The sequence below is a fragment of the Haliotis rubra genome, unplaced genomic scaffold (assembly GCF_003918875.1).
Source record: "Haliotis rubra isolate DU_JTF1 unplaced genomic scaffold, ASM391887v1 Scf309, whole genome shotgun sequence".
NCBI classification, from domain to species: Eukaryota; Metazoa; Mollusca; class Gastropoda; order Lepetellida; family Haliotidae; genus Haliotis; species Haliotis rubra.
In genome coordinates this window covers 1,185,240-1,204,640 of record NW_025766979.1, presented here as the reverse complement: position 1 = coordinate 1,204,640, position 19,401 = coordinate 1,185,240, and the positions used below count along the sequence as shown (strand labels likewise).

Below are 19,401 nucleotides of genomic sequence, written 5' to 3'. Positions count from 1 at the left end.
TGTGTTGTAGGGTGATGTGTGTTGTAGGTGATGTGTGTGTTGTAGGTGATGTGTGTTGTAGAGTGATGTTGTGTGTTGTAGGTGATGTATATGTTGTAGGTGATGTGTGTTGTAGGTGATGTGTATGCTATAGGTGATGTGTGTTGTAGGTGATGTGTGTATTGTAGGTGATGTGTGTTGTAGGTGATGTGTGTTATGCTTGTGATGTGTTGTAGGTGATGTGTGTTGTAAGGTGATGTTGTGTATTTTAAGTGTGTATATGATGTGATGTGTTGTAGGTGATGTGTGTTATGGGTGATGTGTGTTGTAGGTAATGTGTGGTGATAAAGTAGGTGGAGGGGTGGTGGATGGGGTAGGGAGGGTGATGTGGGGTAGGTGGAGTTCATATGACGTCGATAATCATCGATATGATGACGATATGACGACGACCGGTGATCCAGAATACGACGATACGACGTACGACGACGGTGACGCCAGGTGACGACGATAACGATACGAAGCCAGGTGATATCGAAGCGGTGACGACGGTAACGCCAGCGTCGATGCGTCGAACGATGACGACGGTGACGCGGACGCCACAATACGGCACGGTCGATAACGACGGTATCGATAACGATAACGACGCGGATCGAAGGTGAAGGTGACATTGCACGGAAGAAAGGAAGGGTGATGGATCGCCACATGACCAGGCCCAGGCCGGTCGACAGCGGACAACACATAGACGAATACGAATGACAGGAAGAACCGACAGACCAACACAGCCGGAGGATCGACGACAAGAAGACATGGACCGACCGAACCCGCACGATAACCAGCGGAAGAAGCGGAAATGGATGCCCGGACCGCCGTGGATCCTGAAGTGGACACCGGCGGAGCCCAGACCATGGAGATAAATAACACAGACACACAACCAACCGACCGGTCCATGCGGAGCCCAACAAATAGCCGGATAACACCGGAGTGAGCCGGCCCAGGATCCGGACCATTGACCCGGAGTCAGATCTGATCACAGCCAATCCCACGACCCACCGAAGAAACGGACAACTGAACAGACGGACTTTGAACGGATGGCCCCATGGCCGAAATAAGGAAATACACACATGAAAATAAATGGCCGGATGACGCAGGCATAAAATTCCAGCCGGAGCCCCATCGATAAAGAACGGATGGCCAACGGACAACGCACAACGGCCAGCCTGACAGACCCAGATCACCATCACCACCGATTGACTTCAGGACTCAGCAGATATCGAACCCGCACCGCCAGGCACTCCACATCTCGCAGAGGGGAGATTACACAGGGATCAGCCTTCGCGGAAGGCTTAGAGAGATATCTCAAGACTCACGGAGGAATACACGGTCACACCGAACGCTCACTTCGCACCCAGCTCTACATACAGATCTACATACAGAGACTCAGGTCATTATGGATCTTCAGATAGAGAAATGTCCAACTTCACCGGGACTGAAGTTACAAGTCTGGAGAACTCTACTTAATGTCAGCTCAGCATAGCAGACCCTCCCGATGACAGTCCCCATGCCGAAAGCGAATATTAGCTATACAAGCTCTCAGGTGAAGGTTCGCACGAACGGGTTACGCTCACCAAGATCTTTACCGGCCAGAAGTATCAGCAAAGTTAGAAGCCTGGAGGATCTCAACAAACGCCAGCTTAGCGTTAGCAGCCTGAATGATGGAGCCTCCACTCAGTTTCTAAGCGATCTCTAGCAGGAAGGATTCTAACACAGAAGTAGATCCAGTCGCTCTCCAGGATTCTACAAACTGGCGCAGATACACGATCTTCCAACTTTGACCTTTCATCAATCCTGCGCGCAGGCACTCATGGGGAGGATTATAATCAGAGTCAGCATGTCCCGCCGTTCAACGATAGCAGATTTCCCCTTCATCATACGGAGCCATTCATGATACATCAGGGTTTGAGATTACAAGATCATCAGTGAATCCCGTAATAGATCTTCAAGATGGGAGATAAGAAGATAACGCAACTGGACACTACAGTCCGTTTGAGTCAGAAACGGACAATTGAATTGCAAATTTTATCATTGTACAAAATTGCCACATAAATATAAATAGTACACATGTTTATCATTTACTAATACCCAACAGCTTTCTTATATTTGAAAATGTTCCGTTGTTTAAGAAACTATCATCATTGAAAACGCAAAAGTTGTTATCTGGTGCGGCGGGGTGAAACCGCAGAAACGGAACAGCCAGTCATCTCAAAATCTATTCCGGGAGACCTGTCGGTTCCTCGTCCGCAGTAGTGTCATATAGTTACAACTTAAAGGGGATGACAAGTGGTGCCACAGTTGCCTGTTGTAAGCCATCCCGACCAGTAAAACCTTGTTCAATGACACAGTTTTGTTGTTTCAGTCGCGATTTTGTTAAGGATTCCTTAACCAAATCCTCTACGCCACGTGAATCTAAAAGTTCTGTTTGATCTGGCAACATCTCCTTTTGACAATAATTCCATATCATTTCAATGGGGTTAAGGTCACAGTGATAGGGTGGTAATCGAGAATATCGCGACTTACATTTATGTAAGTGTCAACCCTGTAGAAAGGTTCACCTTTGTGGGTTTTCTATGATCTCATATAGCTGAGGCTTCGCTGCCTTTTGAAGGCCTAATCGATCTGAAATTTGTAGAAAGGTTCACCTTGTGGGTTTTATGATCTCATATAGCTGAGGCTTCATGCCTTTGAAGGCCGAAAGCGATCTGAAATTTGTCGAGCCATGATATCATATCACCTTTTCTCGACTGTTCGATGTCGGGCTCTACTGTCTGGGTCCTGCAAGCTGTGGTATGGGGCATTGTCCATTACGATAAAAGACTTCTCTGGTAGAGCTGGTACCAACTTGTTTTAACCCAATTGAGGAAAACCGCACCATTCATCTCGAATGGTAGTCTCTGCTATCTGTGGACTTTGCCCTGAATACCAAGTCGCAGCCTGGGGAGAGAAAAGCCTTTGCTGGAGCAACCAGCATGGAGAATGATAAGTCTCTCTCCTTTCCCTTAGAGGCAGCCACGTGACCCTTATCACCCCCATCAGGTACCCACTGACTGCTGGCAGGTGTGCTGCATTTCATTGACCAAGGTCTCGCCCCAAGTACACTTGCCTCGAACCCTTCCCGCTAGGCTTCTTCTTTGTGAACCCTGAGAAAATTATTTCTCGTTTAACGACATAATAGGGCTGCACAGAGTACCGGACCTATTCTTCCCTAAATTTTCTTACAACGCATACCTGAAAGAGTGTAAGAGTCACCAGAGTGTGTACTTTGATACTCTGAGGTTGTGTTCCTGCTTCAAATGCTTTTTAAAATTTTCAGCGGCATTACGTATTTGTTTTCAGAATAGAGCTTGTTGATAGACTGCCTTTACAAGGTTCTTTGAAAGTTGCCCAAATGTTTTAATTTGTGTGATTTTGACACAACTCTACCTGCTTTCAGATCACCCTCACAATGTTTGTGTTCCAGAACATTTGTCAGTACCCTTGCTGATACTCCTAAAGCTTTTGCTGCCCGCCACGAATTTATTAATGGCATAATATGGTTTGCCCTTTCTGCTTCAGCACGAAAAAAAAATCGCATTACACTTTAATCATCAACCGTTTCACGCCAGCATTCAACTTCATTTATCATCAGGCATGTGTATCCCGCGGCACGACGAGATAGTGGCTGTTCCGCTTTCTTGGCGTTTCACCCCTCCGCCGACAGATAACAACTTTGTGTTTTCAATGATGATAGTTTCTAAACAACGCTTTTTGGTGGAGTCCGAACATTTTCAAATATAAGAAAGCTGTTGGGTATTGGTAAATGATAAACGGTACTATTTATATTTATGTGGCAATTCTTTGGTACAATGATCACATTTGTAATTCATTGGTCCGCTCTCTGACTCAAACGACTGTACAACTATCTGAAGTTGGCTATGTTGGATGTCAGATAACAATGTCAGATAACATCCGATGAAACACTGAAGATGAATTTTCATCACATGGGCTTACAAGATATCAAGGGGATAGTTAACAACATTTTCGCAGTTCCTCAGCCAGACATCGGTTACGGTCAACTTTTACAGAACAACTATCTAAGAAAATATAGCTGCGAGCAGCGATGTAGGGCTCCTTGGCTTTACTTCTTTGGAGCCTTTTGCATCTCTCACATATCTCATGAATGTAGTAATGGTATTAGTTAATATGAATCATATCACTGCTAGTCGAATGCTCTTCGACTGGAAGTACTGGGAGGTCATTAAGTTTCGATAAACTCATCACAAAACCTATTTTCGTACATTAAATAATATCACTTAGGTATCATGAATATCAAAACAGAAGAACCCTTTGTTCAAACAGTCAGAGAAACAGAAAATTTTGTGGCCTCAACTATATAATTTGAAAGGTTCACTGTGACTGACATTATGTGAATCTAAATGTAACGCCACATGTAGCTGACAAGTCGCGGATGACTCGATTATTTACAGACCGCTGACATACAGCTTGAATATTGCTGAGTGTGGCGAAAACTAAACTCACTCACACTCACGCCACGCAAGTGAACTTGTGATTACACAGCAGTTAAGGTACTTCAGTAGTTTTGCATCAGTATCCATTACACTGTTACACTCGATCTGTTGCAACTGAATTCGCGAATCGAGAGCAGGTATATATACTGGAAATACACCTAAACTCGATACAGGTCACCTATGAAGTTTTAAAATCCATGCAAACAGCAATCAATTGTTAGCAAAAGCGTGATTACTCTTCGGCATTGCAAAGTCGGCTTCTGGTCGTTGTTGAACGATTTTACTAGCTTTACTTCAGCTAGACCAGAGTTTCCCCTTAGACCACAGCTACAACTTTTACCCTGACCCGAACGCCAATCATTGACAATCTTTAAATACTGCCTAAAGACATAACCCTTACAAAAGATTGAATTACAATGAAGGAATAGCACCTGTACTGCAGTGTATTTTAATTTTGTGTAGCTTAGCTCTCGCCATTGTCAATTGAAATTTACATCGCCTCCCATATCTGCACGCGGACCACGCTTTGCAGTGGTAGTCTCTTTATAGGAGATATCGCCCTTGCGCCTTCCTTCAGACTGTCGCGATGCTTTGCACGGGTAATCTGCCGCGCCGTGAATGTCGATGAAACTTATGACACATTCGCAATGTATCCCTGGGCCGCCGGGTGATATAAAGAAGTCCCTATTTCGCTTAAATCTGTCCAAACTTTGGGTTTTGAATGTAAGCATTATTTATGATGACTGGTACGCTTGTTGGAAGACTTTTATGCGACGCTTCGCGGTTCTGCCTGGAGTTGAGGGTCAGTTTGTTTGGCACTCTTTTCTTTCATTTGGGGCACGCCTCAAACAGTTTTTTCCCTTTTAGCTCCCATACGCTTTATCCACATGGATAATGTTGAACAGATGTTTTGATCAGTAAATTTTATGGCGCTTCAAAGTTTGAAAGCCGTAGCTTTGCAGGGTCTTTGACATAGGACCAAGAACAGAAAATGTTCAACAACCAAAGGCAACTTCAGAACAAGCTGCTTAAAGTGTTGTATGTGGTAAGTTTCGCTTGGCACAAAATAGCAAAGTAGCCCGTGAAAGTTTTGAAGACAACTTTTGCCCAAAAGTAGCGCCCAATATGGCGCCATCATATAAACATAGGCACATTTGACGATGCTACTGTGTAGAAACATGCATAGACACAAAGTATGCAACGCTTGAAAGCCGTAGCCCTTTGTAGTTTTAGTGCAGCACATTTTGGGAGGTATGCAGTCAGGATTTTGCTGAAAACATCAACAAAAACTTCAATCCCAAATAGCCCAAACGGTGCATTTTAGCTTAATTTGAGCCGTCCAGGCTAAATTGTAGGCATTTTGATTGGCGCGATCTGCTCAAGAACTTTGGCACACATTGGAGCATTAGTTTTGGAGATATTTGAATTTGAAATTGAAATTTTGAATTAATTTTGAATTATCTGCCCTTTGCTATTGGGCCTACAGCCTAGAGATTTTAAAGCCGATATCTACACCTCGGTGGGCATCTGGGTGATTTTTGTCAAGGCATTCTGTCCAGCGGTGCTCTCTGTAGCTCTGTTACAAAATACGGTGGAAGAATAAATAATAATAATAATAATAATAAAAACACGAACGATTACAATAGGTCTCCTGCCTAAAGGCAAAGGAGCCCTAATTAAAAATCGTTATTTTTGAGTTTTTCGGGGTTTTGACCCCGGAACTTGATAGTATGTCAAAAATGCTTTCTAATGGTCAAGGTCACCAAGGTCACGGGGGTCAAGGTCATTTGACTGGTCCGTCACAAGACAAAAACACGTTTTTTGGCGAGCTAAGACGCCGTTGTTATTACCTCTAGGGTGACAGGAATTAGTGTTTCTGTTTTGCCCAGACCCGATGTATCATATGCGCCGGTCAGATTTAGTGACAAATATGTCCGCCTACTGTCCGCATGTCTGTCCGTCAAAATACTGTATAGTTAGTATCTCCGGAACTATGAAACGCACAGATTTGAGCTTTTGCACACAGCATTCCCTTGACTGTGCCTAACGATGATGTAAAAATCAAGTCATTTGAATTTCAACTTTTGTTGCTATGGCAACCTGATAAATGAAAACTTCAATCCAAGATGGCGCCAAACGGCTAGAGATATCGCCTGGGACAACCAGACAAAAATGATCGGCATCTCATGACCAAGTCACATACCAAATATGGAAGCCGATTGGGGCAATAGTGGTGGAGTTATATGCTGTTTTATGCCGCTTTTGACTCGTGAATGCATTTCTGCAATTTTCAATGCCATATGGCCGGCAAACGATCAAACTTTTGATATGCATGTAAGAACACGAAATGTTAAGCATCTTATGTTGATGCATACTGCCAAGTTTTACTGCCTTCTGTGCAGAACTTGAGAAGCTATGCTGTTTATAATGTAGTATCATCAGAATCTGACTAATTCCAATATGGCCGCCAAGCAATACACATTTTGACATACACCCAAGAACGAAAAATGTTCAACACACTTAGTTACTATGTACTGCCAGATTCTAGCTGCATAGTTGAAATAGTTATGACGCCAAGCATTTTTGAAAATACATTTTAGTACAAAATAAACAACAGAAGCAAACATCTAGATATCCGTAAACTAATCAAGATATCGCAACATAGCTTATGGGCATTAATATTTGAGGTATATATTGTATATCTGCACATTTACAGCGCTCTGCAGTTCATACATTCACAGTTATGGATTGCGAAAAATGCCTACCCAACAAAATCTGCAAATTTCCGATAAACATCTTCAATCCAATATGGCCGCCGATCACGCGACTTTTTGACATAGGACCAAGAACAGAAAATGTTCAACAACCAAAGGCAACTTCAGAACAAGCGCTTAAAGTGTTGTATGTGGTAAGTTTCGCTTTGGCACAAAATAGCAAAGTAGCCCGTGAAAGTTTTGAAGACAACTTTTGCCCAAAAGTAGCCCCAATATGGCGCCATCATATAAACATAGGCACATTTGACGATGCTACTGTGAAAACATGCATAGACACAAAGTATGCAACGCTTTGAAAGCCGTAGTCCTTGTAGTTTTAGTGCAGCACATTTTGGGAGGTATGCAGTCAGGATTTTGCTGAAAACATCAACAAAACTTCAATCCCAAATAGCGCCCAAACGGTGCATTTTAGCTTAATTTGAGCCGGCCCAGGCTAAATTGTAGGCATTTTGATTGGCGATCTGCTCAAGAACTTTGGCACACATTGGAGCATTAGTTTTGGAGATATTTGAATTTGAAATTGAAATTTTGAATTAATTTTGAATTATCTGCCCTTTGCTATTGGGCCTACAGCCTAGAGATTTTAAAGCCGATATCTACACCTCGGTGGGCATCTGGGTGATTTTTGTCAAGGCATTCTGTCCAGCGGTGCTCTCTGTAGCTCTGTTACAAAATACGGCGAAGAATAAATAATAATAATAATAATAATAATAATAATAAAAAGGCACGAACGATTATAATAGGTCTCCTGCCTAAAGGCAAAGGAGCCCTAATTGGCCACGTGAAAACCAACTCAGGGTGGAAATAACCCATTGCCCGACGCCAGAGTCCAGTGGTTTTTTCTGTCGGGCAAGCAAATTTGTATATCACACTGTACCGGTGTCCAGTTGACTTTCCAATATTAATTATGTTGTTTATTTTAAAAATCAACAAGAAAACGGCCAGTATAGTGGAAAAATTATCAGGGCAAGTGATTTTACATGTGCCACTGTACCGGAGTACACTGGCAATTTTAAAGTTATTTCCACCCCTGCAACTAATGAAAACTAATTAATATGTAGCATTTCACTACCATTGATTTCATGTGTGAGTGTGCAGTGTACTAATACATGAGAGTATCAGGACACTCCTAATCTGTGGTATTTTGCGGAAATTGGGTATTCGGTGAGCAGTGATCTCTCACTAATCTTTTGCATTAAGTTATGTGCCTTAGTTTTGTCAGAATCTACTTAGGATGAGTTTCAATCCCGGCTTAAACCACTGTCATGATTCCTTTTTATCTTCCCAACCCTTATGCTTGTGGGGTAGCATAGTGGTAAAACTTGGGTTTGATTCCACACATGGGTATAATATGTTTACCTAAATTTTGGTGTCCCATGCTGTGATATTGCTGGAATATTGCTGATATCAGCATAAAATAAATCACTCTCACTCACTCACTCATTCACTCTGAGATGTACCTCACTTAATTTCCACCTCTTCCCACATGAATCATGATACAACAATAAGACTACAGTGTTGAACCGCGCCTATGCTGCAGACATGTTGAGGGTGTGAACCGTGGCAGCGGACATGCGATGGAGAAGTTGGTGCCGGAGACTCTGGGGCACCTTCAGCAGCATCACGTTGACTACTACCTGCACTGGTGTGTGTGTCTGGAGCTGGAGAGTCGTGTTGCCAGGGGCAGCAACATCACCGACATCTGGTGCAGCAGCAGTCACGACAGGTGGGATTTGTTGCTGAATATATTTGTGTAATACTGTGTGTTTTGCTGGGATGTATTGGGTGTATTGTCATACTCATAGTTATATATGTATACCAGTGTCCACTGAGGAATGTTGCTGTACTTTGTGTGATAAATAATGGTAGTAATAGTAATATAGCTGAGCACAGACTGAAATAGTTATAATGTTGCTGTTTATATTGTTCCTGAGCACAGAGTGAACTAGTTATGGTTTGTTTCGACAGGGAGAAGAAAGGGGACTGCTTGTCAGGAATGAAGATAAAACACACCAAGATGGCCAATGTTGCGGAAAGTCAGCGATTTGCCGAGGGAGAGAGCTGTATTGTTACGTTCAAAAGACACCCCAGTCATCTCAGGTAAGCAGAAATCTCAGTCTCCTCAGGTGAGGTGAGGTGAAATTGGGTTCAAAGTCGTGCTTGAGAATATTTCACTCATATGAGGATGTGTATGCGTGTGTATGTGTAGCTGCTTGTACTAGCCCACACTGAAGCTGGTTTTATAGTGCTAGCCCACTGAGATACCATGCCGCAGTGAAGCATGAATACCTCACTCAGACACATTATACTGACTCTGAGTTTAACCAGTCCTTTGTTGTACCCCTTAATGCCGAGCGCCAGGCAGGGACCAACAAGTACCATATTTTAACGTCTTTTGGTATGACGCGGTCGGGGATCGAACTCGCGACCTTCCGCTCTCCGGGCGGATGCTCTAACCACTACCAGTCTCCTCAGGGAGACAGACACCCCAGCCATGCCTAGACACCTTTCCTGTATCACTCAGTGTCAGCTGCAGGGATTTCCCTACCTTTCCTACATAACTGTGCTCTGCTGCAGGCAATTCCCAGCACCTTGCATGCATATCTGTATTCTCCTGCAGGCAGTTCCCAGCACCTCTCCACACTCTCGGCTTCTCCAAGAACGACTCGGTGGCCATCAGTTCTGATGATGGCCGTCTGCTTGTCCTCTCATCCGGCTTCATCTACAGCATCAGTGAGGCTGAAGTGGACATTGTTGTAGACAGGTAGCTATTAATGCAGCACATGAGATTATTAGTCACTGAAACAGAAATGAATGAAGTTTCACCACAATGTCAAAGTCTGCCATGTCCTTCCTGTCCCTCAAACAAAGGGGGGTAACTCTCATCTCAACACTCAGGCAGGGGGAAATTCACATCATTTAGGTTTTATTCATAACCAATAACAGCTGTTGAAATGTGTGGTTGTTATGCCCACTATTCACTATGCTATTGGCAGTTTCAGATTCTTAGCAATATGGCTGTAGCATTGCAAACAATTGCAATTCACTGATATAACATATGTTATGTTTGGGTTTAGACTTTCTCAGTAAAATATAGATTCTATTACTTTTGTTGGGTTGAGTCCCATCCAGGATTCAAACCCACACCCTCAGAGTCAGGCACCTAATCTCCAGCACACAAAGTCAGCCGCATAACCCATTCAGCCACCGCAGCATCCACAAAATGGAAGTCGGACAATTGGTAGTCTAGACTGCAGACTTTGTGTACCCCTCTGATAAGCATTAATTGGAATGGCACCCATAGCCGAAAGCTATGAGCACACAATGCCATTTAGAATGTGGTCAAATGTAACATATTATATATTTGGGATTACACTTTCTTAGTCAATTCATTGAAAGTTGGATATATCACTACTCACTCCAGGTCCTAGATTTTCGAAGCTCTCTTAGCGCTAAGATAGTCGTAAGTGCCATACATTAACGTTAACTTACGACTATCTTAGCTCTAAGAGAGCTTCGAAAATCTAGGACCTGGACTTTACAAGCATGATGGTGCTGGAGAAGATGACTGACCTTGTCATCCTGCTATTAGGAAATGCCTCTAATGTCTCTAATGATGGTTGATGGTATTGTATAGGGGTATCTTTCACGAGGACCCAACGCTGCGGAATCTCACCTACCGCCTTGACCGATGTGACAACTTCAACACCCTACGCTCTCTTCACCACCTCTTCACCAAACCTCTCCCAGGTAAAGTGGCTGCTCACCAACCAACATTCCAGGTAAGGTGCTGACCATTATCGTCGTGTTTGAGACACACCACACTCTAGGTATGGGTGACGTGCGGCTGTCCTGAAGCTGGTTTTATAGTAGCTCCACTGACACTGTGATCTGTATATTGGTAAAAGTGCAACACCGAAAGCCACAATAATACTCATATGTAGAAACCACTGGAGGTCGAAACCTTCCAAACACATTTGAGTGCACAGTTTTAACTTTAGTTGTGTGAAACCACTGATCTTTTGAGTACACAGTTTTAACTTTGAAGGTGTGTGATCTTTTCAATTAGGGAGAAGCTAAGAGAGCTCATTATAGACAGGAAGAAGCCGGAGTTTCAGCTGACAATGTCCAAGGGCACCATCGAGAAAGGTGGGTTCATACGACCCGGGATATTCAGATAAAATTTCCATTCAAAATTTCAAAAGGAATCATGGCGAATGTAAAGTATTCCTTTACGCATTTTAGTGTGCTATATTTCCAGAGATTTAACTTCAAATTACCCCCATTTATGCATGTTATAATCTAGAAATATATGCTGCAAGTTTTTGTCTGTTGTGTGCTGTCTGCATTTGTAGTGTGAATTCTAACCTGTGATTTTGAGTAAGAAGCATTGAGGATATGAGGTCAAGACTCTGAGTGACACAGGACTTAGGGAGGTGGGTTTGCATCCCAGTAGGCTTGCAGATTTGTGTCCCCTAGTTGTCTTGAACCCCGATTCTAATCCTTGGTCTTACAACAGCATACCTGTATTGGGGCTCACATCTATACTAAACTGCCTTATGTTTTATAGCTGATGTACTGTTTAAAGTGTCCCACCTCACTCACTTACTAATTATATTGGGGGCGGTGGGTATAGCCATGGTTAAAGCGCTGGTCGCCAACCCCGGTTCGATTCCTCACATGGGTACAATGTGTGAAGCCCATTTCTGGTGTCCCCCGCTGCAATATTGCTGGAATATTGCTAAAAGCGACGTAAAACCATACTCACTCACTCACTAATTATATGGTACACGTTTTGTTGCAGTGAAGCACATCTTCAAGTCCCTGAACAAGCCACAGAAAGCTGTAATCCTCAAGGTTGGTATCTTGGTATCTTCACTTGTACATGTTTGTCACTTTTATCTTCACCAAAAGGCTGAGAAACTCTGAGATCCAGTTTTGGCCTTCAGTCACACAAGCTTGTCATAAGAGTCGACTGACTGGATCGGGTTGTCAGTGTGACTTGGTTGACACCTGTTATAGTATCCGGGGCGGTGGGGTAGCCTAGTGGTTAAAGCGTTGGCTCGTCACATCAAGACCCGGTTCGAATCCCCACATGGGTACAATGTGTGAAGCCCATTTGTGGTGTCCCCCGCCGTGATATTTCTGGAATATTGCTAAAAAAGCGACATAAAACCATACTCAGTCAGTGTTATAGTATCCTGTTTGCATATCAATGCTCTATCACTGGATTCGGTTGTCCAGACCCAATCATTTTGAGGCTGAAATCACCTGGAAGACCCAGCTCCACAAACTCACCTTAATCCTACAACTATACTGTACCTGTGTTAAGGGAGTTACTGTCTTCTTAATGCCAATTTGTGGAATGGGGCCAAGGAATAGTGTAGTTTAGCATTTAACAGCTAATTTGACTATCTAGTCTATTATATCTCCATTCTGTTTGCATAAGGACCCAGAACCTAATCTCCAGAATTCTGGAATATATTCAGGCTGACATCATAAAGCTGGAGTACAGCTGGTTTTGGTGTTGGACAACTTTAAACAATTGAAGGGGGAAATTTATGGATTTCAACTTGAGGAACACAAGGAATGTCATGTTTATCATGTTACAGAAGTTGACCTCCATGAACTTCCCTCATTATGTGTTTCACTTCTAAATGCCGTTCAAAGACTTAAAAAAACAAATAATGTAATGGATGAGAACTCAAATTCACAAGTGAAACACATTTGCCTTTTTACGACATGAGATAGTTTTCTTTAACTGAATTCAGAACACATTGTGTTCTTGTGTCCCAGATACTGATGTGCAAGGACTATGTGCTGATCAAGGGCTACCCTGGAACAGGTGAGGAACAGCTTGTCATGTACAGTGGAACCTGTTAAAGTTGGACTCTCACTAATCAATAACGATAATGACCAATATACTGCCCAGAATTTATTCTGGCTTCTCCTCATGTAAAAGTTGTCTAATCTGGACTGAAATTGTGACAAATAAGAAAATTCATGTAGTTTTTGTGTAAATCTAATCTAAATTAAGTTTTCACACATCTTCTGAGTCCACCAAATCAGCTTCTTTCATCAGTAAATCATTTGTCTACAACATATTGGCCTCAGCTTCTAGATGTCTCAGTGTTTGTAAGTCATTAGGATTGGAAAGCCGCAATAACTTGGTGCGCCTAGTGGCTGCAAGAGTTGTATGATCCCAAGGGAGTTGAGTTTGATAATATGATGTGCCTTTGAGATTGACATCCAATGATCGAGGGGAAAAAAACCCAGCGGTTTGAGCATGTACTAGTTGCGTGGATATGTGCGCTATATAAATATCCTATGATAATAAGTCCACTAGTTTTAGACAAAGACTTGTGGCAATTATGTAATGGATTACCAACTCTATCATTAGGCAGATAGCAATTCTGCTGCAGATCATTAAAAGTAAGAATTAGTTTCCAACTCTGAGTGCCACTGTCTAGCAGGTGTATTTTATCATTTAAGTAAAAATTAATCAGTACAGTACAGCCTAAAACTTTGTGCAATTACATCAGCCCACAGAGGCCCAGATAAGCTGCGTTTCCGGGTAAAATACGCATAGAAAATTTACAATTATGCTTTGAAAAATAATTGTTGCGTACCAATTATTTAATTTAAAAGGTTAGATACGCCAAAAGTTTAAAACAAATGTGTACGGAATATATTTATAAAAATCGCTTGTGTAATGAAAAAGACATCGATTGCTATCAAGTTTTACTGTTAGTATAGGACAAGTGTTGTACTGTCAGCATGGGATGAGTGATTTTTCATGGAGCTCTGAGCCCATATCACCATGGTTACCATGTGTATTATGTTAGTGGAGTGTAAATGTCTCATGAAGGTAAGACGTCCACCATCGTGGCCCTCGTCCGCATCCTCAACTGCCTCGGTCTCTCCGTCCTCCTGACCAGCTACACCCACTCCGCTGTCGACAACATCCTGCTCAAACTCAACAAGGTATTTATGTTTTCAGTAGGGCTGCAACAATCCGCCCAGACCTCGATTCGATTTGATTTTCGATATTGGACCCTCGATTTGATCATTTTCGATTCGATTCTTTATACAAGTGAAAACATCAGACTTCATTAAACTCACAGAGTAGGCTTTTTCAGCGTGAAATCTATGGTCAAATTGGCGATGTCTACTAGCAACAATTTTCATTGGATAATTAACCCGGCATCAACCAATCACGTTTCACCTTATTTCAACACTAAAAACTGTTCGAGTTTGAGTCAAAATCACATTCTCACTGTGTGGAAATAATTTAAATAGGTATTCAAAATCATCCTGGCTTGAAATAATTTAAATAGGTATTCAAAATGGCTGTGTTGAAATAATTTCAATAGGTATTCAAATATCGAATTGAAGTAGTGATAATGGCTATCGAAAATCGAAACTAAGGTGTCAGATTCAATTTCCGATGAATTGAACCGAATCGTTGCAGCCCTAGTTTTCAGTTTAGTTGTAGAACCATAACCGCCATAATAAATACCTTAATTGACAAATTGGTATGCATATGAAGACAGTATTCAGCTTAATCTGTTTTCAAAGATTAAGTAGTTGTGGGCAAACATTGATGAAACTGAAACGTTTTCAGTAATGCTAGTAAGCATTCATACATTGCATCAAATCTGTAAAAGTTTACACAGGAAAATATGGACTGTTATATAGATTTTCAGACATAGTATGGGTGCTTGTGAAGATAGCTTATAGGCTGGCTGAGAAGTTTCTTTGCAGATGCTTAATATGACAAATACGGTAATCTTTTTCCAGCTGAATGTAAACTTCCTACGGTTGGGTCGTCTCGGCAGGATCCATCCTGATCTCCATGACAACGCCGCTGAGGTCCTAACGTCCAAGATAACCTCCGTCCATGAGCTGCGAACCTTCTATGAATCACAGGTCAGTGGGCTCTAAATGTTGGACATGGACACTTTCCAATCACTAGGGCTGCTCAATATAACCGGTTTACCGGTATTTACCGGTTCAGACATGAAAACAATAAGTATTGCGATACGCTGATCGAAAACCAGTATTTTGACTTGCATTCGGAAATCGTCGTAACACTCGGAAATCTTCGTATATGTCCTCGTTTCATTTGTGCCAAATATTATTCATATTTATATTTTATCATGATTAAAAGTTGTTATTAAAGCTTAATCAGGCCTAGTGATTTTGTTGTGTTTTTGCTCTATAAATCAAGAATTAACTCGATTATAAGTAGTTTTTTGTTTACAAATACTTCATGCAATATATTGCAATACATATCGCAATACATGCTTTCGCATTGCAATATATCGCAATATGAAAATTCTCTGCAATACCCACCCCTACCAATTACAATATAAAGATCTCTAATCAGCAGCGTCAGCCAGTGAAGAATGGATTGAAGCGCACATTTTATGAATCATTAGTCGATGAGAGCCTTTGTAAATTTGTATTTAATTTTGGACATTTACTTTGTCTGTATCCACAATATGAAGATCTCTGATACAAATCCTTAACCCCCTGAATGCCACTTTGATATAGAATAAAGTAAAAATAAATCACACACAATTCTTGTACAACATTCACTTTTAAGACCTTATGACATGTGCGTCTGAAAAAAACTCATCCAGGGGTTTAAGCCTTTAGATACTGAAATTATTTATGGGTTAAATAGAGTAGGTTAATGGATTGGATATGTCTTTCTGGTCAGTTTGTCGGTAATAAAATTATTTACTCATGTATAACTCCACACCTCGTATCTACTGATGCATAAAAACTTTGGGCCTAATCTTATACTTATGATGTAGAATAGTTTGCTATTTGTTGTTTGCATGGAAACAAGAAAAACTTATGGAAAGTAAATTATTAATAACTTTTCTTTATCCAACTTATCTGACAACCATTCAGCATTTACTCCTGGCATCCTGTTATCCTGGAACACTGCAAGGAAGATGCACATATACGTATCCTGAAAATATACAGATTTGTCATTACTGTTTGTGGTTACCGTGTGACAGTTCTGATTATGGCCATTCTCTACTTCTTTGTCTGTTTGTTTCAGAACATAGTTGCCACAAGCTGCCTGGGTGTGAACCACCCGATCTTCTCACAGCGCAGGTTTGACGTGTGTATTGTAGATGAGGCGTCGCAGGTGCTGCAGCCAGCTTGTCTCGGGCCGTTGTTTGCCGCAGACCGGTTTGTGCTGGTCGGGGATCCCAAACAGCTGCCTCCAGTCGTACAGAGCAGGGAGGCACGGTGAGTGGTGGCTTACTGTCACACAGTGTAAGGGGGTTGGAGTGGTCTAGTGGTTAAAGCATTTGCTTGTCACGCCGAAGACCTGTGTTCAATTCCCAACAGGGTACGAGGTGTGAAGTGTGTTCCCTGCCATGATATTGCAGGAATATTGCTAAAAGTGGTGTAAAACTTCACTCACTCACTCACACTCACTCACTCACTCACTCACTCACTCACTCACTCACTCACTCACTCACTCACTCACTCACTCACTCACTCACTCACTCACTCACTCACTCACTCACTCACTCACTCAGCTTGAGTCTGTGGTTGTACTTGCACAATCACACAGGCCTTGAGTTTGACATTGAAGCCATGATAGTCGTACAATTAAATTTGACTTGTGAAGCCATAGAATGTAAAACCAGTTCATTGGGAAAAGACCTTGGATTTGGCTTCCATGGTTTATTGTGCTGGTTAATTTATCTTATGCTATATATTTCAACTGATCATGTTGCCTTAACTTGAGATAACCACTTATGTGTGAATGTGCGTGTTACAACGGTGTATTTTGATGTACTATTTTGGTGTCATTCGACTGTGAAATCAAGTAAGAATGTTCAAATAGATCTGTTTGAAAGTTGTGTCTTACTTTTAGAGAAATCATTGCCATCAGGGGTGGAAATAACTTTAAAATTGCTAGTGTAAAATGGCACATGTAAAATCACTTGCCCTGATAATTTTTCCACTATACGGGCCATTTTTGTGTTGATTTTGTAAATAAACAGCATTATTAAGATTGGAAAGTCAACTGGAGACCGGTACATCGTGATATACAAATTTGCTTGCCCGACAGAAAAAAAACACTGGACTCGGACGTCGGGCAATGGGTTATTTCCACCCCTGGCCATGAAGCAGCCTCCAATGTGTGTAAGGGTTGCCTTTGTTTTGGATACGGTTGCCTTTGTTTTTGCAAGTTGTGCTGTTGATTCTGTGTATATAGTAGGGTTGCACTTGGCTTGCAGGTACTGCCCTTGTCAAGGTGCAAATGCCATGGCTGCCCTGCTATATACACATTCGTGAGATTGACAAGTACTGAGTTTGAATCGTGGAAAGCCATGTCGTCATGAATCTCTTCCATTTACTGCAGGGAACTAGGTATGGGGGAGAGTCTGTTTGCTCGTCTTGACGACGCTGGTGCAACCTTCGACCTGAACCTTCAGTACCGTATGAACAAGACCATCATGCACCTGAGCAACGAGCTGATGTACGGGGGTCTCCTGCAGTGTGGGAGCAGCGAGGTGGCCGAGACCTGCCTGGTGCTACCTGAACCCACAGTCCACACCAGACCTTGGCTCAGTCAGGTCCTGGCGTCCGATCTGCAGCAGGCGGCCATCTTCCTGGACACCAACAAGGTGAAGGTCATTTTACAGAGTTGGCCAATAACTGAAGTTATAGCATAAACAAAGTATTTTCCATAATGATGGATTGGGTTTTTGGGGGTTTTTTTTATATGAGCAATAGGGTAGCCTAGTGGTTTAAGCATCTACATGTCACACTGAAGACCTGGGTTTGGTTCCCTGCATGTTTTTCAAACGAAATATTTTCACAAGATGCTGTCTCATTCAATTAGCATGTACATAGCTGGGCAGATAGGAATCTTCGGCCCTTGCTTAAAGTTATGTCAATGGGTAGATGTCATACGTTAAACTAATCAGCTCAGTTTATACTTATGGTTTACGTCACGTAACCCAATTTTGGAAAGTTGTCGTTTCATATTTTCGCTTCACTGACTGGCTTTGTAATGTCTTGAGTGTACATGTTTCTGTGGCAAGGGTACAGTGAGGTATTCTAATGTCCAAGACTGTTGCAGGTGCCAGCCCCTGAGGCATCGGACGGTAAGGGAATGTTGAAGAACACAGTGGAAGCTGAGCTGGTCCTCATTATCGTGGCATCACTGGTCAAGGTGAGTAGCAGTACTTCACTTTAGGGACTACCCTCAACCAAACCCTGTACCTTTGGGGGCACAAATTGCACAATTCGTTGAGCAGACCTGCGTCAGACAGGCATGTCAGAAGATAATGGGTTTGTGCTGAATCCATCTTTGCCTCTGTCGTATTTTGTAAGCACTATACCTGTGTTTGTAGGTTCCCCAAACCAGTAAATGTCTGAGACCTGCATCTCTCCTGCAGGCTTTCCTTCCACGTTAACTTCACCTGCCATGACTGATACTGATCTGTGTTAAGCCCAACTCACTTGCTGGGTCCTCCATATGTGTCATATCTTCCTATCAAGCAGCTTAATCAAACAACATGTCATAATATATGGCTTGGGGTGTGTGTGATGATGATTTTAAGGGGCGTTCACCCATTTTGTTCTGGGGGAGGTAGGGACAGTCATCAATTTTGTACACATGTACCAGGGGGTCGCCAGTGACTTTGTACATAATTATATTTTTTTTCTCTGATGGGGTCATGCACATGCATGCTCCTCCATAACAATCATCATCACAACCTCCAGCCAGAAATTATGAACGGTTCCCTATCTCTTGTGGTTTGAATACCTGTGAAGGTAGAACTGGACAAGATTAGACCTGGTTTTCAACAGCCCATGTTGGTCATGAGATGCGACTAACAGGTGGTCAGATTCACTGATTAGACTTGTGCATGTCATTGCATTCTAATTTTGATCAGTATTAATTATATCGATAGATGGCTTAGTTTTTAACTAGTCCAATAATTGGAACTGGCATTTTATCAGCAAATTTCTCTCTCTTCAAGGTGCTGCCCTTATCTATCTGCCATGTACACTGGAAACTTGATAAGTAAAATTTCAAG

At 42.2% G+C, this 19,401-nt stretch overlaps 1 protein-coding gene across 1 annotated transcript; it reads left to right on the top strand.

Moving 5' to 3' along the window:
* Window positions 1-829: 829 nt before the first annotated feature.
* Window positions 830-18,774, top strand: LOC124283032 (DNA replication ATP-dependent helicase/nuclease DNA2-like). The gene is made up of 15 exons (XM_046719043.1): window positions 830-960; window positions 1,142-1,420; window positions 8,856-9,041; window positions 9,284-9,415; window positions 9,936-10,048; window positions 10,953-11,097; window positions 11,385-11,464; window positions 12,120-12,172; window positions 13,112-13,160; window positions 14,184-14,299; window positions 15,116-15,244; window positions 16,392-16,585; window positions 17,715-17,979; window positions 18,438-18,530; window positions 18,712-18,774. Exons 1-15 carry the CDS (start codon window positions 830-832, stop codon window positions 18,772-18,774), a joined length of 2,028 nt encoding a protein of 675 aa, XP_046574999.1.
* Window positions 18,775-19,401: the final 627 nt, after the last annotated feature.